The 21,773-nt window shown below is 42.1% G+C and overlaps 1 protein-coding gene across 1 annotated transcript in view; it reads right to left on the reverse strand.

The window, feature by feature from the left end:
• Positions 1 to 615: 615 nt before the first annotated feature.
• The window catches only part of MTCL1 (microtubule crosslinking factor 1), a 53,231-nt gene continuing 32,073 nt past the window's right edge, over positions 616 to 21,773 (reverse strand). The window contains exons 9-13 of the mRNA XM_026842442.1: positions 18,806 to 19,060; positions 14,320 to 14,625; positions 11,457 to 11,488; positions 8,507 to 10,067; positions 616 to 1,848 (exon numbers count right to left, since the gene is read on the reverse strand). Coding sequence (XP_026698243.1) covers positions 1,639 to 1,848; positions 8,507 to 10,067; positions 11,457 to 11,488; positions 14,320 to 14,625; positions 18,806 to 19,060 — 2,364 coding nt within the window. The 3' untranslated portion in view covers positions 616 to 1,638. The remainder of the gene's footprint in view (positions 1,849 to 8,506; positions 10,068 to 11,456; positions 11,489 to 14,319; positions 14,626 to 18,805; positions 19,061 to 21,773) is intronic.

Raw genomic sequence — 21,773 nt, forward strand, 5'->3', positions numbered from 1 at the left:
CTCAGAAAACCTCGGCAAAGGAAACTGAACAGGAATGAGCCAGTTCAGTGATGGGATAACTAGTCGGAGCAGTTATGGGGCTTCCAGAGAAAACATGTGGCCAAACAGATGGTCCTAGGAAAAGTAGCTCAAGAGGCTTCCATCACTTGGAAGCACGCAAATTCTCGGCTGCATTTACTTCTCAGTGTTAGCCACCAGTTTTACAAAAGCCCTGGTTTTATTGGTCTTAGTGTGTAATGCAGATGAGACATAGGCTTGGATTAACACTGGACATGTCATATTTCTGGTATTATGTTTAGCTGGCTGGTTTTCACTCCCATGAATGGCCGAAAACAATAAGCCATACGGCCTCAGAGAAACTAAGTCCCACTGTTTGTGTGAGCAGCTGCTTCACAGAATTCAGTGATGGAATTTAGAAACCTTCCCATCACCTGATCCAGTGCTCAAAGGAGTTTGTGGAGTACACCACAGTATTTAGCTTTGCCATGATATATTTCATATAAAGAAGTGTTCTTACTTCCTTATGAATGAAGGAGGAGTTTGGGGGCTTCTCCCCCCCAGTTAAATGAACTTGGAAAGTACCATCATAAAAAACCATCATGAAGTACTCAAACAGCTTGTAAATACCGAGGGTTTTATTTCCACTTCACATGGTCTTCAACAGACTCTTTAACAAGACCAGTTACGATTTAGTATGCCCAGAGATTTCCATGGTTTTCCCAAAATGAAGGAATTTCTCAGTAAACGCTGTACATAGCCAGTTGACCTGCTAACAATAATTTAAAAACTCTTTTTGTATAGTCAATGCAAGAATACCAACAATAAAAGTACAGTACAGGTAAATTCACAACAATATTACAGTGGAACTGATTGACTCACATTTATGTGATGGTACAGTAGCAGTATGTACATGCACTAAAGTGCGAGGACCCAGAGGCATGCAAGTCAAGTATTGTAGGTGTATTTTACAGCTAACTCCATAAGACTTTCTGAGGCATTCTTTTTTTTTTTAAACATTTTTTCTTGTGTTTACCTGTATTCCCCTCCATCTCAATTAATACAAGTCTAGTGAACGAGCTTAATGGCTTTCTTCACTACTTAAAAGTATTGCTTCAGACAGTTGAAGCATCTTTAAGAACCTTACTTTTAAAAACTGATAACACTGACATTAAAATAGAATAAAATTAACTTAAGACCCTAGTTTTACATGAAATTAAAAAAAAACAACCCAAAAAACCCAAAACCAAAATCAAAAACGTAACAGTGCAAATATAACCAAAAGGCAGTCAGTATTTGGAGAGAGCGCGAGCACATATTCAAATTCCCTTAAAACTTAATTTACATTTTATTTTAAATCTTACTTTATATCATTTTTACCCTTTTTTTTTTTGTTAATATACTGTATGTAGAAAAGATGGAGACAAAAATAGTTTTCTCAGCTATGAAAAAAATTAAGTTATTACAGGCACATTAACTGTTTCGTTCCAGAAACACCTCTGTTTCCCAGGTCAGACATTCAGCAGCTGTGTCTGAGAACAACCTTTGACCTCTCCAAGCGGACCTCTCTCCTTTGCGGCAGAGACAGCTGGCGGGCGACCTGGCGGAGGCGAGTCGCAGCCCCCCTATTCCCGTGTGGAGTCAGGCCGGCTCGCCTCCCTGGCTGGAGGTCTCTGCCGGTGGCTCCTTGCTTCCGCTCTCCTCTGAGGAAATCAGGTCTCCGGTGGACTGCGACTGTGAGGCAGTAGGGGAATGTGAAGCCCATCGTGATGGTGGGCGCCGGTTCGCTGGTCTCTCTGGCCGGGAGAAGCAGGGTTGGAGGGATGGGGCTAGTGCAGAACAAGGTAGTTCCTTGGCAGCCAAGAGAGCAAAACAGCGGTTAGTGACTTGCAATTAGAGACCATCTGAATGCACAAAGAATTAAAAAGAAATTCAAACTAAAGCTAAGCCTCTGTCATGTTGTGGGACAAAAGCAAGCAGCGAACATCGAACATCAGCTGTGTGTAGGCTCCAGGTATCTGCATGTATGTCGGTGATTTATGGAACAGGTAAGGAGGGAATGAAAGAAAGAGGTCTGGGATGAGCCGGAGCAGCTGACAAACTTCCATTTGCTAATTCTCCTTGTGCTAGAAAGAGAAGAGCTGTAAAGCACATTTGCATGGTAATTCAGGAAAATCCACTATTCATCACATTGCTCTTAAGTGCTGACCTAGCAAAAAAGGGCCAGGTTTGGCATTTGCAAGTGGGGTGAAAATCAACTACCGACACCTTTTGTCTGCTTCAGAGTTCAGTCTGACATGCAGGAAAGACTTCTTAGCAGCCGAATAATGACTACAGGAGTAGTTATGATCTCCAGCTGGATTAAAGACAAGTCTTATCTACAGATTTCATCTTCTGGAACATCCCTTCTTACTGCCAGCTGCTGAAACCTGAATTACAGGATTCAGTGGTACTCTATGTTAAAGATACATCCACAGAAATGGAAGAAACCAGAAATTTTATTCCTCCACCAACCTTCCATTGTTCAGGCTTGGTTAGCCTGCCTTTGTGATTAGAAACAATCTGCACTTGTGATTTTTCAACTCGGCACTTAGATGGTAATTGCCTCTAATACTTACGGACTTTGCTCATAGCACAGCTAGGCTTCCTGCCTCGCTTTGAACGCTCCTTACATCAAGATGAGTGACTGTACGAGCAAGTCTGTCTTGTAGTGCCAAAGTCAAACTTCTAAATTTCACTGCATACTTTATAATTTAGAAAAGCAAATCAGAGGAGTTTGTCAACCTATAGAAATGGGTACACTGAGGAGCAGTCACTGGAGAGGACAGGAGAATTCAAAAAAAAAAGAGTCTCAGAATCAGAATGCAAACTAGTGATAAATGAAGAATGAGACCAGAAATGATACAATGCAAAAAAAAAGCTCTGGCATGGTAAGGCACGGGGAAATCAAGGCAGCAGCAGAACGATGCAGTAGGAAGGAAACGATTCAGTGTGCTCTTTCACACGGAGAAGGAAAAAAGTGAGTAGGGATGGAGAATATTGGAGTAGGTAACATGATGTGATTGGCAGTGAACAAACAAGGTGATATGCCAGTGAACCTCCCCATTGCAGTGGGAGGACCAAACATGAATGTTACATGACAGAAAGATCAATTTTGAAGACACAGAGCTGAGGTACGGGAAATGGAGCTTGTGCAGGCGTGTGTTTTGGAGAGAGTGCATCATCCGACTTGGGGAAGACTCTGTGAAGGGTGAACCTCGGTGCCTTTGGGCAATATGCAGCCAACAGGGTGATCTACAGTTGCACATCATGGCTCGAGCCAGAGCTGTGCTCATCTGCCTTCGGCACTTGCGGACAGCCAGACCAGCAAGCCATTGCAGAAGCTGGTCAGGGGGCTACGGAGCCTCTGCCTGCACTGCTGCCCCTCTGCATCCTCACCCCCCGCCCCATCTCTGAGCTGTACACTTCACAACAACCCTTGCTAAAACAACAGTAAGGCTGAAATATAAATTGGTGCTAACATAAGAAGATTGACACTGTGTCCTTACTTCACCTTATCCCATTGCGCCTGAGGCAACATATGGTCTGTGAAAGCTGCCACTAGACTCAGATTTGTTAGGAGAAATCCATATGCACAGCAACACTCACAGGCAGCACAACATGGTGAATTGAGGCTATGAGATTTGCAGGTTTTGTCTCAGTCTCTTTCTAAACATGATATCTTTATAGTGCTACTTGCTTCTGGCTGCTTTATCCTAGTGTCATAGCAGTAAATGAGACTCAGAATGGCAAAACCAACATTTATTTCCACTGCTGCCTCCCTCTCCAGCACACCTGCAGATGTTGGTCAGCTTTTACCAAATGGCAGGGTTAAGCTTGTCTTATCTGTGATGTACACATGCTCAGCACAACGCAAGGCTGTGCTGGCGATGGACAGGATGCTCCAGGGCCAACAACTGACTGGCAGCATAATCTTATAATGTGCTGGCTGCTGAGTCAGTTGTCCCCCCCCTGCAGCGTGGCTTCCTTGGCGTGTGCTAACTAAATCCAGTCATGACAACGAAACTGCCCAGAATGGTTTGTGAAACCCCTTCCTCATTTACCACATATAGCTGCCATAGCTAGAAATGTTTTTTTTTTAAAAAAAAATTCTGTGAGAAATTTAGTTTGGTGGTTGCTTGGGGGCAGGGGTTGACAGGCAGCACTTCTTAGCCCAGACACTGAAAATGGGAAAGCTGATTTCAGCTTTAGTTTCTAGCTATTTCTTAAGCCATGCTGTCAGCCACTGTGGCTATGCCTATATTAATAAACAAATAAACCAGTTTTCTGGCTCTGAGGTAGAGTGGATGGTCACAGCTCTTGGCTGCACAGCTTCTTCCCTCCCTCTGCTGCAGCAACTCCAGCCAGTGGCCAAAACTGGGCTGGGAACAGCTTAATGAGCAAAAGTGACTGTCAGCTATGGGCTGGTGTTGGAGCCCCCCCACCCCAGCCCTCTCCACCTGCTGCTGTAGCCATGGGCGGAGGGAACGTACCCCAGGGCAGCCAGAAGCCCTCCACAGTGCTGTGTCTTTGTCAAAAAAAAAAAAAAGTTTGTTATAAATCTGAATCCCTCCCCAACATTTTTGCATACCTTTATGTCGGTCTTAAATTTTGCCAATTTTTAAAAGTTTAACAAAAAAACCCAACAGCACAAATTCTGCCTTAAATGTGACCTCTTCATAGCCTGTGCTGCTGCAGGAGACAGCAGATGGGCTCCTATCCTGAGTGCTTCCTGACTGTCGCATACGAAGGACCCCACAGGAATGTTGGGTGCACACCGATACCTCTGGAGCTGTGGTCATCTACTTCCCTTTGTTAACCCACACGTACAAAAATGGCTGCTCTCGGAAGGATCTGGAAACAAGGTAGAAAGGACTTACAGCAGTGAGGCAGGCAGGGTTAGAGTCCCCAGGGGGCAGTTAATAAGACAGTTTGGTTCTGGACAGAACAGACAGAAAAGAAAAAGAAAAAGAAAGCAAGTAGGTTGGAAAGAACTGTTTTAATCAATTATTTTTTTAAAGTGAAGATTTCACGTCAGCAAGGAAGAAGTCTCCGGATGTTACTACCCATTCAGATCATGTTACCGCTGTTATCACGGGGAAACTAATAATCAAAAAAAAAGATAAGCCACTAGCAGAAAAAGATTTAGAAAGGAAAAAAGCAAACAAACAAACCTTTTACAATCCAAGCACAGTCTCAGAAGTGGATATAGCATTAAACAAACCAAACATTTCTACTCAGCAAAGACACTGGTTATCCTTTGCCAACCTTGACTGGGGCTAGGGAAAAACCACATTACTATGACAGTGGAATAAAGCTCTTTTTTTTACCCTTTGTTTGAGTTCAAGAGAGAATTTCTGCTTAGGAAATATTTAACAAGTGAAAAAGTGACTGATATTTTGTGTTGCTCGTGCTCATGTTGATTAGATTTCATGAAAGCCCTTTGCCTCACCCTTCTCCCTTGTTCCTATTTAACAGCTGGATGGGAGACTCAAATGAAAACAAAAGCCCTTTAATTTTGACAACACTTTGCCTTCTTTTTAATGTTGGCCCTCCCATGCTGAACAGTTCAGTGGCAAGTGTTGTGGCAATTGCTCTGCCCCGGCGAGCAGAGGACGCAGCAGCTGCCCTCTCCTCCGTGGGTCTGTGTGGACGGTCCTTTCACAGTGCTGTCTCCAGAAATGCGTCTGACCCCCAGTCCAGGACTGTTGTGTAACCTCTGTGATTTACACCCTTGCTAGTCATAGAAGAAAAATGTTCATACAGCTCTTACGTTGTTAGTTATGTAATGCTATCTGGACTTTTAATAGAAATATTTATAAATCCCAAGTAAGATAGTGGTTTAGTGATTTAGCAGGATAAGACACTAGTAGACTGCACTGGGTGAATATGAATTTGCTTATAAGTAGCTCTGGGTGAGTTAGAATATACAAAGTTATTACTACTCTGTACACATATACACTCACATGCACACCTAAATTTTTATGTAAATTTAAAAATATATATATTAACTTTCATATTTGCAGCAGGAATATAAAAGGAAATTACGTAACTAAACCACTCAGAAGTTCAAATTAAAGAAGAGCCACCAACAAGTGCTCCGTGCAAGTCTAAAAGTCATTAATATACCATGCCATGACTGCAGAAACAAGAAGGCGTTTGGTGGTAAGAAGGTCACTTGTCTTGGCCAGAAACCAACAGGTGAGGGGGAAGCAGAACAGGAATCTACAGGAGGGTGGCATGGCCTGCCTCCTTCAGGATCATAATTCACTGAACTGCTGCATCTGGCTTTGTACAAAATGTGCTCAGTGGAATTTGTACAAAGTGTAATTTCTGTGGTCAGTGTAATCCATAAATAACCCAAGGCACCTACAGGGTCTAAACTTATTTGCGGTTTTGTTTTCAGCAGTGAACCCATGCTCCATTAAGTACCTCTTATAGAGCATCACCTCACCTAGGAAAAGCTAAGTTCATGTAAATGCCCACCACCTTCCTTTTCAATGCACTTTCCTGAGAAATGACAGGACCACCCAAAGATCATAAACTGTACATCTAGACAACAGTCATAAACACTGAGTAAGAGTTGCACGGAAAAACAAGTCTTAGCTCTGAGGCTTGGAAATTTAGGCGAAAGGTACTGAGAATTCACAAAGAGGAGTAATTTTTCTCCCAGGTTGATGGTCAATGAGTTTTTGCTAAACAGCATTGACCCAAATCCCTCCATGCATCAAACTCAGGTACTGACTATTGTATTTTGCTAACAGCAATTTGTGGTGATGTGGGATGATATCAGTTTACTTATTCTTGAAATCTGCTGAGACATTTAAAAGACGCAGGAGGAAATCAAGAGTTTCCAGGTATGCCTTGAAGGCAAAGCTAAGTCAAACCTATAAGAGTACAACGCACTTTCTAATAAGGACTGGTAGTGCATACCCAGTATTTCAACTATTTTCAAACTAGGGACAAAATACAGAGATAACTAGAAACAGGCAAATAAATGAGGCTGCTTTCCACTTTTATCCACTCTGAGGTTTGTGCACAAAGCCCACTTTCATTCACCATTACTTATAACGTGCATGCGGTTTCTTTTTTATACATACAAACTTCCCTCATTTATATCTGTTTAAACTGCATATAGGGAATATATCCTCAGTTTTGGATCCTCTGTTAGGCAAAAAAGATCATGTCCTCTGAGGAGTATCTACAAAATAGGAACCGATTATCTATTGAGAACCACTCACTAGTGCAAGGCAAACTGCAGACCAAAAGTCTCAGTGCTCAGGTCCCCACAAATCCTTCAAGCCAAATGTTGAGTTGGAAAACGGGGTTTGAACCTTCCCTTGAGGCTACCTGAGGCAGAAGTGGTAGGAGTCAGCTGAGTGGGGCCCAGGTGGGAAGACTGGGATGCACAAGGGTCAATGAGGAGCTGCTGCCCTGCAATAAGGGCCCACCAAAACACCAGGATGCTAAAGGAGCAGCACAGGGCAGAGAGGATGACAGGCTCCTGCCCCTGCCCTGGGGAGTATCACCAACCAGCAGGACACACGCCATTTCAGTGCTGTACCAGAAAGGCAACACACACTGGTAAGATCTGGGCATAATCCAGCTTCTCCAGGCCTCCTCAGGGCAACACTCTCATGTGCACAAAGGTTCACCAGAAACAGGAGGCTTAGACACTGATAACTGAAAGCTCTTTTCCATCATTACACCCTCTTTTTTGTCGATTGCTCTAGCACATTACTGTACCTGAGACTGACCCCCAATACCTGCTGAGACAGATGGTGACTGTTACCCTGTTGACAGCAAAATATCAATAAAGACTTCTTAAACACTAAATAGGTAAGTGTTTAGACTATTTGATTATGGTTTTTTTTTTTTTCCTTTTTCGTATTTCGTGAGGCAGCAACAGTTGACACCAAATGTCATGCCATTTAATCACATTCACAGACCCGAGCCAAACTTAATCAGATACATCCAGAAAAGATATGCTGAAAGCCCTTAAGTTCTGGTTCAGGATATTGTAGAGATTGTTTTTCACACAAACTTTTTAACACCCATTCTTGTGTAGGAGAAAGAGTCTACCTTTCCATCCAGCATAAGAGAGAAATTTACTCAAACCTAGAGTCCCTAGAGTACCTGTAACATGTGGTGTGTTTTGTGACAGAAAACCCTTATCCCAGTCATTCAGGGGAGAACCATTTTTATCCTGTAAAGGCATCTTTATCCTGTAAAGGATAAAGCTTTTGCAATGCTTTCAAGCCCGATAAGCTGTCAGGATAGAAACTTAAATCTTTAATGAGTCCTTCAGTGACTAATCCAATAGGTTCATGACTGGGACTCGCTGGTGGTACCATGGCAGGACTAGGATATTCATTGTAAATACTCACTAGGACTGCGAGAGATCTCATAATGCATTTGTTCAAAGAAGAGTGCATTTAGCCATAGGAGGAAAAACAAACAAACTCATTACCTCTATGGACCCTGGATCTACTTTGACAATTTCTCCTGTGCTGTTGTCATTGCTAAGATTTGGTGGGCTGTGTGAAGGTAGCCTTCTCTCTTCCTTTAAGGCATGCTCCAAAAGTTTCTTATTCAAGATCCTGGCAGCATTTTCTGTAAGTGTGTACCCTGGAGGAGCAGATAAGTCCTGCCTGATACTTGTCACCTCAGTCCCTTCTTCCTTTTGTGTCTCTGTCCCCAACCGGAGAGGACTGGGTGATCTGCCACGGGCATTTGTACATGGCTCCTGCACTGGGCCCAGTTCCGGTCTGGGTTCTGCTGACCTGGACCGGCTGCTAGACCTGGGGCATTTTTGGAAGGTCTCATGAAAGATGGGGCTATGGTCAATAATGTTGAACAAACTGGAGAGTCCATCGTTGATAGTGGTGTGGACAGGACTCTCCCTTGTAGTAGTTGATCTAGCCCAAGCGGACTCACTGAATCCTTTCTGAGGTGTGCCAGGCAAAGTCCGGTTATTTGGCTGGTCTGATTTGGGAAGGATTTTTCTTTGCAACTTTGGAGAGCCATATTTGGGGGAGCAGCATGTGCGTTCAAACTTAGCCTGGACCTTTTCAATGACGGGGGTCACTTGCCTGCTTCTTAGGCTTCTGGATGGTGAAGAGACAGGCGTGGACCCCCCCTTTGGTGTCAGACACTTGTGTGGACTGCTGGTGATACTGCGCAGGGTTTCTGTCTGCAAGCCAACACTGATCGTCTGGGTGGTCTGTGTCCCCGTCGTTCTCATACCATTGGTTTGACACGCCGTGTCTTTAAACTGAGGCTCTGTTGAATTAGAGTTAGAGCGTATTGCGTTTCGGACAGAGAAAGCGACCTCCTTCATATCATCACTCATGTTTTTGGACATCTCCAAGCTGTGCAAGGGTGAGGCAAAGCCCACAGTAGTGCAAATAGGACGTTCAATGGGATGAAGACCACTCTCCAGAAAATCCTTATGATGTTTGGCCAGGTCACAAGACCATCTTCCAAACATATCCGAGGAAGCACCTTTTGTCTCAGCAACATTCCCCATAGCTTTGGTCACAGAAAACAGGAAGTCTGGCTCAACCTGTTTTTTCCCTTCGCTGCCAGCTATCACTGAGTTATCAAACCTACGGACAACTGGTGGGCTGTGAAACACCCGAACTCCCATTTTTTCGGTTACACCGTGACTCCTCGTTGGCTGCTTCTGGCAGTGCTCCGGGCTGGTCATGGTGTTAGTTGTCATAGTGACACTGGTGGTGAGGTACCATGATGATGCCTGGAATGGATCTGAAGCAGGATCATTCCCAGATTTCCCAATTTCTGTCCTTTCTGCCCAGCCTTCTGCAGGCTTCTCAGTGGCCCCACCATGGTTCCTCGTGTTACTGTAATCCCAGTTTTTGTTGAACTCCTCAATGTATTTCAGATCATCAGGAGACAGGGGAGGGGTTATGTCATCTTTGCTGCTGGATGAAGGCAAATTTTTTTCTGGTAGAAATGGAGAAATATCCATGAGGCGCTGAAATTCTGACATGGAAGAAACAGACATCGCCCTGGAGAGGGGAACACAAGAGAGTCACTCACAGACTTGGAAATTCTCACAGAGCAACTTATTTTCAGCAGCAAATTCAGGAAACCCAACTTTCACTATATGATTATATATAAAACCACTTAAGCCCCCTCTTTCATTAATGTTCCCTTTTATTATCCTTAAAATAGTTGTGCATTCCTGATGTGTCATTAAAAGTACCAAATGGTTTATTAATGGCTCTTAATTTACTGCTGTCTCATGGACTACTGCTTGGAAAATATCTGAAATATGGAGCAGTAGGATATATTTCAGAAGTATACTATTCACAGAAAATGAGTGTTTACGACAAACACAAGGCACACTTTTCCAAGCAAGTGTGGAGTACTTTTGACTTGCTGGGAAATGAGCAAGTCCACCCCCCCTCCTGAGACTGCTCAGGCTGCACAGCTGGTGCACAGCGATGGGGAACGTCCAGCCTAGATGCTGTAACATTGAACCAGCTTGGTGAGTTGAGCTCGTGCTAAGATTCAACCAAAGGGAATTGCTATGTGATAATGCTGGATTCTTGGCTTTCCCGCATTTTGCTAGTTCGTACAAATCGTTAAGTGTTTAGATGCGTTGTCCTACTGGTTTGTTTTAAGAAAATGTCAAACAAAAAAAGCTTTCTGAATGGGACTACTTAAAAATGCAAATGAGCATAGTTATGAGAGTCAGGTCAATGACGTAACCCAAGCTTGGTGAGGATTCAGCAAGCAGTGAGTTTTATATATCAGTGGTCCGGAGGATACAGTAAAATCACACTGTGAATTTTTAATCAAAAGCACTAGCTGTAGTTAGGGTACATCTAGGTGAGGGAGTTAGGTGAGATCAGGAGTGCAGTTATGAAGTAGATCTCCTACTCATATTGTTTGCATCAGGGGGCAATCTCAGAAAGCACGGGCTGGGTTCCTTTGGGATGAAAGTGAGCTGGAAGATGCTCTCCAGAAGCACAACTAATGCACTCTAGGGCTAGAAGGGTATTCAACCTATGGGATCAGACCAGAACTAGTCCAAAGCAAAATATCCTTGACATGCAGGGGTGCTTCAGGTCCTCAGCACTAATTGTTTTCCTCTATATAACAATGTCTACAGGTCTGCACTACTTGCTAAGGCAGGTGTAGCCTTCAATGTAAGCTGCAGCTTCATGCACTTCCATACAGTCTGATCTTTGTGCACCACAGCTGAACATGGCCCAAGTTAATAAGAGTAGAACAGAAACACACTGAGACCGATTAATCCCTGAGTAAATCCATTAATCTGGCTTGCTTAGGAGGCAGCATGGCTATGCCCCAGGTCTGTGGTTTGGGTGCCAGAGATCTATAGCTCTGGCAGCTGAATATTTGCTGGGTTTTGCCCTGTAAATTTTACTCACCTTTGAAGATTTCCTTTGTGTGTTTCTTCCTCCTGAATGAAAACAGAAAGAAACAGGATAAGTTATTTCTGAACCTGTTGGTGGCATTAACTTGGGGGCATTTTGTCATTCAGCTCCTGTTAGTTGCACCAGGTATGTTTGTCTCTAAAAAGTGGCTAATTTTCCCTCTGATAAGGAATCTTAACTTGACAGTGGGAATATTCTTCCCTTTCTACATAGGCAGCAGAATGGTCAATCCCATCAGGACAAGAAAATGCAGAGGGAAAGCCTGAATGCCAAATCTGAACAACCTTGAACTTTTATAGTCCTGCACAATCACAAAGAGAAGTAAGCGGCAAATGGCTTTTTTCCATGTGTACAATATATTGGTTTGGACCATATATTTGTGAGTGAATTTGTTCTGTGGAGGCAATCTGCTTTATACCAGAGACCTAGCTGTGCTGAAATAAGAGATAAACTGAGGTCCTCTGCATAAGATTTCATTAGATGTTCTCCAGAAACCAACAAAAGGCACCAGTTGAAACTCATTAAGCTAGCTATGCTAAATGTGTCGGAAGACTATTACTTGTTTCATAGGGGGAATACCTACAGCTTGCTAACGGCATTAAGATGTTTTTATGGCAATTATTTCCCTGTGACAATTCCCATAATGTTGGATTTTTAAGAGATACTTCTGAGGCAATTGCTCTACAGTTATTATTTTAACTGTTTGCTTAGATTCCTAATAAACTATAGGGAATACAAAATATGATCAGAAAAAAAAAATATTACTTTTATTCAACCTCAAGAAATCAAGATCATTACCGACACAGAAGTGTATTTCAAATTGTGACTATTCGAAAAGAGCACCGCTTAACTCAGCAAACACTTTTCTGCTGTTTATCCAGATTCAGGGGGAAAAAAATGGGAGCAAAATGATCCTCCTTGCATTCACTCTGGTGTAAGTCTGCAATAATCTTGATGGAGTTACCGCAGAGAAAATCTGATCTAACAGAATGGAGTATCAGGCTGAAGACTGGATAGACTTCTACTGCAGTTAGTACCACAAAGAAAATACAGTGGAGAGGAAGAGTCAGCAGGCTGCAGTTGCCGCTGTGCGTCCTCATTTAAGCTATTCATTAAACTCCAATCAGCCTCACTTGAGAAAACCCTCTGAGGGAAATGACTTTGCTCAAGTTTCTCTAAAGCATGTTTTGAAGGAAAGAAGCTATGCAAATATCACCTCCAAGGACCAAATTTTGCTGCCAACACTTTTGTTAATGGTGGTAGTATCTGGAAAACAGAAATGGGAAGAGAGATGTCCCTTCTTAAATATCACACTGAATTTGAAGTAAAGAAAACAGCAATCAAAATTAAACACAAAACAGATCTCTGACACTAGTACCAATATTCTTCACTGAGCATTTTGACATGTATGAAATGAAAGCTAAGAAATAATAAATATGGGATCCCACACTGCCATCCATACATTTATGGCACTGAGGGAGGAAAATAACTGGAACATACACGTACCTACAGCTACTTAAAAAGTGAGAAAAGTGGTCACATTTCTTGCCTCTTTTAATATTTTTTTCTCTTCTTCCTCTCGAAGAACTTGATTTGCCAATCCTTTAGCTGAGTAACAATGTTATACATCTCAAAGAAATGCTTGGGACAAATTTTCACGTCAAGGCCAAGTCATGGCACACCATGTCCAAGTCAAGGCACACCAGTGAATCTGGTTCTGCAAGGAGCTTGAGATTTGACCTGTTGACAAAGTCTTTTCCAGAGTGGTCAAATTTGCAAGCCAGAGCGCACAGATACATATTTGGCTGGCAAGTTTCTACTTCCTGATTTGCTATAACGTGTATGCTCAATCAGTATTTATGTGCTCAGAGCACAAGCTGAATGTCTAACTCGTGCACAAATCTGACTTTTCAGGCAAGAAGAAAGTACTCAGAGCTTGCATCAAGCAACCTGCTGCCTGCTTGGTAATTTTAACTTCTGGCAGTCTCCAAATGCTTCTTGTTCTGCAACAGCCGCTAACATCCAATGAACAACAGAAAATAAAGGAGATGATATTAGCGTTTTGAAGTTGTAATGTGTTTTAATTTCACAGGAACCATTAAAGTGTATAATTGTGGTTAGTATGAACATTCTCAATGCCACTAACATCATATGCCAGTTCAGAGGCTACTTTGTACTAGCATGTGAGGATGGGGATCCTGGGTTTCATTCAGTAACAATATAAAGAAAACAGTGAAAACCTGGAACTTGTGAAAGTAAGCCTGTGGTGGTGCAGATTTTGGTAGGACACAGACTACATTCACTATGGACCAATGACATCTCTTAGCATTGTGTTTTACATCTTTATAGCTTTATAGTGTGATCTCAGGGTAGATACTTTGATGATGATGATGAAGAATAACTTTATTTTTCTAACATCTCATCTCACTTACTCATGCTAATCTATTTGAAGGCAACCACAATGGAACAACCAGAAGTACCTCTCTACAGCACTTACTGCTTTGCTAACAAAATATAGCCTATGTTTCTCCATATATATGTATCTACTTACAACTGAAAGACATTTAAGACCTTCTAAACCAATATGTTGTGCCAAATACAGCTATCATACATAATACAAATGGCCACAAGGTGAAGTAATCTTTGGGATCTTTAGGCCATCTCCCAGTTTCTCAGGTGACTGACACTGGTCTAATCAGCTCATAACAAGGAACAAAATCTTGTCCATATGAAATTACTACTGGGTAACTGTAAGCCCTGCCTGTGACACAATATCTCACTTCCTACAGCAGGGATGCTGTACATATTCTGACATGAGACAACATGCTGGCTTGACCAGAGGTAGAAGAGCACATACTTCCGCTAATCCGGTCAAGAATTTCTCCCGCTCCAGCTGCCGAGACCGATGCTCATCAGATTCATCAGGGGAATCAAGAGATAGAGACTCCAGAAAGAGGTTTTCCGTGGCGCTGCACCGATCGCTCTCCTTCAGCTTAGACAGTGACCGATCATCAAACTGAATGGCATCTGAATCAGAGTAGGATCTTGACCCCATAGGACGAGGCACGTGAAGGTTCCCCTGGGTCGTGAATGGACGAAGGTTACTCTCCTTCTGGTCACACAGAAAACCACCTCCTCTTCGTGGGCTCACTTCTTTCTGAAGCTGGAAAAGAGGTAAATTAAAAGGAACAGCAATTACTTATGTAGTGTATGGCATTCTGCAGAACTCATCCTACCCCAGGAACAAGGCACCTGGGCCCTGGGGAGGCAGCATGAGATCACCACCTGGCTCCAGGGATGCTGGCTTTGCTGTACTGGTCCTTCTGCAAAGGGAGATGGCTGTAGGACTTTGATGTTATTACTCAAGGGATTTTGAGTGATTAAATGTCTATATGTATAGTTTTGCTTGTTTACCGATTCATCTATATGTATATACACACTGTGTGTATGTATACACAAAAAAAATGCATCTGTCTGTAATCTGATTTTTAAGGAAACAAATCAACACTGACTGTTATTTAAAATCAGTCTTAATATGACATCCTAAAGCAACACAAGCAGAAGCTTAAGGAAGGGTGAATAACTTGGGAGTCTCATTGAAACAAATACATTTTTCTTTTGGTCAGCAATACAAAGGTTTAGTGTACATCACTTGTTTCCAGAGGTGGAAAATTCTGCTTAACAAAAGACAAAAGCTTCTGTTTTATAGATGGTGTAGCCCTAATGCATGGATAGAAAGTTGACTATCTGTACAGAACAGCATTGTCAAGGGGATGAATTAGGCATTGAAAGCATGCCTGAAGAAAATACATGTTTACAGAAGAGCCATGAAAGCTATTAACTGCACTTTGCAAAAGCTGGGTGAAGAGAGGGTGAACCACTAGTAAAACTGCCAATCTTAAAATTAGATTATGTGATCAACTTCTCCTTTAATTGTAAATACAACAGGATAGATGAAGTAAGTGATATTTTCAAACATGATGAATGACAGCAGGAATCTGGTATATCATGTTTTGCTAGAGCAGCATGCTAAGATTAATGCCAATAGCCTGGAAACACAAGCTAACTCCCTAGGACCCTGGAGACTAAGGAGCTACAAAACATATTATTTTAATCTTGTTGCATGTGTTTGGAAAAATAAACAGACATTGTATTGCCTAATGCAGATCAAAACATTTTAGACCCAAATTATTAAATTTGCACTTGGGCTGAAGTCAGTGAGATTTTTGCTTGATTCTGGTCTACAAAAAGGGGAATGCATCCAGTGTTTTGCTCATGACATACAAAATCTGAAACAGTTTTATTAAAAGGAACTAATTTAAGGTTATTATATAAAGGTAGGGGCTGAAAGGTATATCTCAAGAGATCCTGGAGTCCATTCCTCAGCAGATGGGCAAGACCCAAAACAAGGAGAAATGGTAATCACATGTTTTCTGTATACTCAGTTACAATTGCAAGACCTTCCACATTTTCAGAGATCCTATAAGGATAATGACCTAGGAACCTTTAAGAGAAAACAGTACAGATACTGTCTCACTCTCTGAATCTTGGACAGCTGACAAGAGAATTAAAGCCAGAAGCACTGGCCTAACTTTTCAGGTGACTAATGATTTTGAGTCCTGATGTGTTTATATCTTTAAACACACAACTTTTCATACAGGTGATTTTGTGGGTTTTGATATTTGCCCGTGTGTTCTGTGTACAATTAGCTTCAGAAGCACAGTGGAGGGAGATTCTCTAAGGGGAAACAAAGTGACAGTGTACTTAAAAAACCCACAACTTTGAGCTCTGAAAAAAGTAGGTCATCATGTTTTTTATATCCGAGCAGTATTCCCATAACCATCCAGAGTAAAGCATTTTATATATTTTATACATTGGTGTGAGCTTCCCCCTTATCATATATGTATTATTCAGGAGCTGTGTGAAAGCAGACAGGCATAAAGCATTAGTATGAAATTTGGCACATGTTTCTACTATCTCTTAGACTCTGTTTTTTAAAAATACCCACTGGTGTAGTCTCCTCATCCTCTATGTATCACCATACATGGAATACACACAGAACCCTGGTGAGAAAGACTTCAGAGATATATTAATTGTTTCCATATAAAGCAGGGCATGACTGCAATCTGAGAGGACATTCAACTAAAAGCCTGCAAATATTTGGAAGCTTCCTGTCACACAGGGAAATGTTTGATTATAAGCAAAGATGGAGTTATGAAGTTTTGCAGGCAGGTAGTCAAGATTTCAAATGCTATTTCTGATCATCTACTTGTCTGAAATTACCTTGGTGATATAATATTTTTTATTTCCCTTATCTATTGCTGATTCTGTGTACAACTGTGTTATACAGTAAATATGTAGTTGAAACCTAGACATTTAAGAATAGTAACAAAAGAAATCAGCTCCAGGACTAGTTAAGAGCTATGTTGTAGGCTCTCCCAAGACAACACTGACTGAGAGGTTATGTTGGGTTTAAAGAGAATGAAAGGCTAGGTAACATTAATAGGGAATTCTCTGTTGTTTCCTTCAATGTGCCCCTTTCCCAGGGCACAGAAAAAGCAGTCTTTAATCAGTTTAAGTCCCTCAATCTATTGAGGATACACTGAATAGATAATATTAAAAAATACAGTTCATAGGGACAGCAGCATAAACATCCAAAGAGGTACTCATGACCCTCTGAAAAAAAGTTTGTGTCCACATCCTTAGTGGACACAATATTGAGAAATTTTCTGAGGGTTATTTAATTTCCATCATTCATGAAGAATCCACAGGAGGCAGCTTGACCACTGAAACTCAACAGTTAGAAACCAGCCCAGTCAAGCCATGGAGAACTCAGCATCTTCGGCACTGAACCCTGGAAACCAGGTAATTTGGATGAAGAGCTCTGCTACAAGCCTTCCTAGCTCATAGGCATTGGTTGTTTTATCTTAGGAGATGTACTATTGGGCTGAATTATAAGGGCTAGCCCAACAAGCTGCATGAAGTATACACAAAACCCCTCAAATAAATGGGAGATTAAAAAATCTAGAATATAATATATAGGTATTTTTAAATTTGGAAGCTCAAAAAACCTTCCAGAATAGAACTTATTTATATTTTTAAATTTAGAAGCTCAAAAATTACCTTTTTTTTGTCTGTAAAACCTCCATATTGGTCACTACCCACTCAGACCTATACTTTTAGCAGTGATTTTAGAAATATCCACAGAGTACAGGATTTTCCAAAATGTTTCTCTGTGGGTTTAACAGCCATAGCTTAAACTGAGGTTTAGTCTTGCACTCATAATATTTACAGCCTTGTGTCTTCAGCCTCTTGTTGCAGCTCAGGCATGGGAACACAAGACACAGGTAACGAACCCTTTTCAAAAACTGGTCATGAAGTTATGCCAGGCTTTCATCAACTTAACCTGGGAAGCTACTTCGTGCTTCATTCAAGCACAGTGCTCCCTAGAGAACATGCACAAATCTGGTGCTGTTCCATTTCTGATGTCCTAAGGACAGAAGGTATTCAGTCAATTGAGGATCCACAATTTCAGTTGTTTTTCTTACTTTTCCTGGAATGCATGACTCAGAGCTGAACAATGTTCAGTCAAAAACTGTGTATTAACTCTCCCTCGTTAAACTCTTTATTTTTTGTGTGGGTTCCAGACAGATAATAAATTCATTAGGTATAATTTGATTCTAATACTAAGCAGATGAAAGTACAGATAGGCAGGAAAAAAAAAAGGCCACAGGTATGCAGTTATCAGATTTGCAAATGATAGCAGAGGTGTGCACATAACTCATGTGATAACGTCAGAAGTGTCTTCTGAATATCTAGCATTGATAGCTGTTTATTTGTTATCAGTCAGGGCTCCTCATGTTAACCCCTGGGTTCCTTCGCTAGAGAAAAAGATTTCAGGTGAGGTGAAATAGTCGCAGCATCGGCATCTTTGGTGACTAATTCACAGGTGAGCATACTTTTTTGGCAGGAAACTGTATATCAAACCTTGAATAACCCTGCATGTGGTATTGTTTTAGCACAAAGAGATGCACAAAAGTTTTCAAACAGAATGAATCAACGTGACCATGGCTGTCTGGGGTAACTGAAATGAGGCAGGAAATGGCCTTTAACCTGGAGTTGATTTCTCATAAGAGGTCTTTTATAGGGATTACGAGCATTTTCCTTTCACTCCCTTGTGTACGTAAATTGTTTTGTAGTATGAGAAACACTGATGTAGCCAAGGAACCAAAATTGTTCCCAGGCTGCTTCTTAATACAGTCTTGACCTTGGCCTGACTGTAGTAATGGTGCGATGCCTCATGCTTGCAGCCAGCCATTGCTTACCCCAAGATAAGTCCTTACCTGCTCTATCCGCCTGAGCAGCTCCTTCTTTTGTCGTTCCCATTCTCGCCGGTCTCTATCAAGCCTGTCCAGGAGTTCCACCTTTTCCCGGTTCCAGTTCTTCTCACTGTGCTGGATTTGCCAGCGGAGGTCCATCACCACACTATGACTCTCAGCCAGAAGCTTTTTGTGCTCTTCTTGTTCCCTTTTAAAAGCTCCCTTTGCATCAGAAGTGAGGCCTGCTTCTCCTGAGGTGTTCTCACTCTTCCCTTCCAGCTGGCATTAAAGTAAAACATTAATAGGACATTAAACTCGCTGTGGTAAAAACCTGTCTGACAATGAATTGAGTTCAAGACCTAACTCCACAAAGGAAATGGCAAAATTATGGCAATTCTTAGATATTAGGATCTCAATAAATGATCAAATATGTTCAGCATGGTAAAAGTTTTTGTTTTTTTTTTAAAAAAAAGAAAACCATAGTGAATAATTTCTCAAGCTCTAGCAGCTCATGCTATTAAGGCATCAGTTATGATCTTTCTGATGGGAGTGTGGGTACCAGAAACACGGAGATAAACTCTAATCTCATTATCATCTCTGAGATGATTGCCAGGACAACATCCTCGGCCACTGCTTTGCTTTTGTGCTGTTACCCAGTGCACCCAAAATCTAAAGAGAGCGCATTCATCTTCTGAGAAGACTTTTCCCAGAACAACCCTCAGCAATGGTCTTACCATACAGCTCCTCACACCTTCCAGCAAAAGAGGGTGTTAGTAGATGAAGGAGATGTACCAAGATGATCCTCCCATCTCTGCAGGTTCTGATGTCTGACCTGATTTCTAGGTCAGTTAGCTGATGTTACCTTCCCTCACTTCTCCTTCACTTCATGTTCAGGGGTCAGCTCAATCAGATCAGAGGAGCTGGCCCAAGGTAATAGATTCATAGGAAAATGAGGCTTGATGGGGTGTCAGAAAGTCTCTAGTCCAACCCCCTGCTTCCAGGTTGTGTAGGACTTTGTTCAATTCAATCCTGACAAACCTTCAGGGGCAGGGATTATGCAACCTCTCCAGCCAATCTGGGTCACTGCTGGACTGTTGTCAGAGAGAAAAAGTGCTCAATGGTTTTGTGTGTGAAGAATTTATCCCTGAACCTTTTGTTGACAATTCAGATGTGTGAGTGACTCAGAATGGGATATATCTCCATTCCCTGGCTCTGCAGGTGAACTGAAGTGAAAAGCAACAAAAACTCATTTCCACTTTTGAAGGTAAAGTTGTCCTCAAAAAGGAGAGGCAGCAGGTCTGCTGGGAAACATGCTCCTTTAGCAAGAGAGAAGGACAACACTTTCACCTTGCCCTATGTGGAAAATAAGCCCAAACAAATTTCCAAAATTCAGTTGTTTTCAAATGACTAGCCAACCAGCTGATCAAACAACCAAGAAAATCAATTATAAAAAAGCGGCATCCTACATTAACAAAGTTGACATGACACTATCCTATTTGTGCAGTGTAGATTTGTGGGACGCACAGTGATGTGTGAGAGGCTGTCCTGCACACAACTGCATGGCTTGGTGACGAACCAGAGGTGCTGTGTGGCAGAAATGCAGAACATCCCAGGAGAGACACCTCTCAGCTGCAGATCCATGATGGGAGACACCATCCTGGGCAGCACGGCTCCTCAAGAAGCTGGAAAGCTTTGCTGCCTTCCTACCCACTACCCCAGTATGTTGACTGCCCACATGTTAGTTCAGCAATATGTAAAAATACCACTGCTAGTTTCCAAACTCACCGCTAACTTCAGGTAATAGCCTCTTGTCCCTTACTACATATTTCCTCTGTCCACTCACAAGTTCCCACCAGTTTCACAGTATTGCAGGAGACAAAGTTGGTGCTGCAGCCAGGGTCAGCAATGCTGGCACTCATTCTCTTAAGTTTGTTTACTTTAATTTTATTACTTTGTGCCTCTCGCATTGGGTTGCTCTTGCAAGTTCCTGCTGGGTTTGCTAAGAAGCTGTGACAGTAAATAATCACGAATTTCAGGACTGTCACTGCAGAGCTGAGATCAGCCAAAATAGTAAGGGACTAATGAAGTAACATCTATATTGTTTTCTTACACCTAAGCCTGACAGAGGGCTATTTAGGGCTTGATTTTTGTGATATATGTAAGTCAACTTTTAAGGACCTTTGATGTCCGCTCAGACTTCTCATCTTGCAATACGAGCTCTTAGGGGAGGTTGCTGGAGTGTCTGGTGTAAATCCAACTAGGCTGGAGTGCAAACTCAACCTTACAGCTCTGCTGCTTTCTGGGGAATAACACCACATGCAGCAGTAGCTATGGCTAGCATGCTAAGTTGTGAAGACACACCAATGCCTGTGATAAATTCCTTAGCTGGTAAGAAGCATAAAAATGCAACCTATAAAGCAAACAAATGCTCAGTTGCAATAAATACAGGTTGTATGATTATCCTATAAAGCAAATTCCTTCAATTTGTTTTGAATCTCAATAAAACAGCATAATGTTGAACCTCACTCATTCTCTCTCTCTTCCTACACCACTGAGTTCTTCACCACCACTGGGCAAATTCTCAGCCTTTCAGACAGCAAACAAGACAGGCGGTGGTGCCTGTAATGAGCAGGAAAGCTGAGCCAGGCAGTGAGGAGTAAGAACATGCTCCAGAAGAGTGATATCCTAATAATATATGGCTGCTGTTAGAGTGTCATGCCCAAGCTGCCAAAATGCAGTAAGTCATCCTGTGCCAGACCACAGGCTCACCCAGACCAGAGCCCTGGCTCTTGTCCCGTTTGAGAGGAATACAGGAAATCTTAAGTACAAAGTTGAGTTCAAAACCAAGGCAAGTATACAGTGATACACTTCAGAATAATTTCCTGGTGTTCAATGATTTGGGACCTAAAGCCTTCTCCAGTCAGAGGCAGTGTCTTTAGACTCAGAAGACAGTTCTTGGTGCCTATGGAAGGCAGAACAATGCTCCTGGCAA

The sequence above is a fragment of the Athene cunicularia genome (genome assembly GCF_003259725.1).
Source record: "Athene cunicularia isolate RWA chromosome 2 unlocalized genomic scaffold, athCun1 chr2_part1, whole genome shotgun sequence".
Classification (NCBI taxonomy): Eukaryota; Metazoa; Chordata; class Aves; order Strigiformes; family Strigidae; genus Athene; species Athene cunicularia.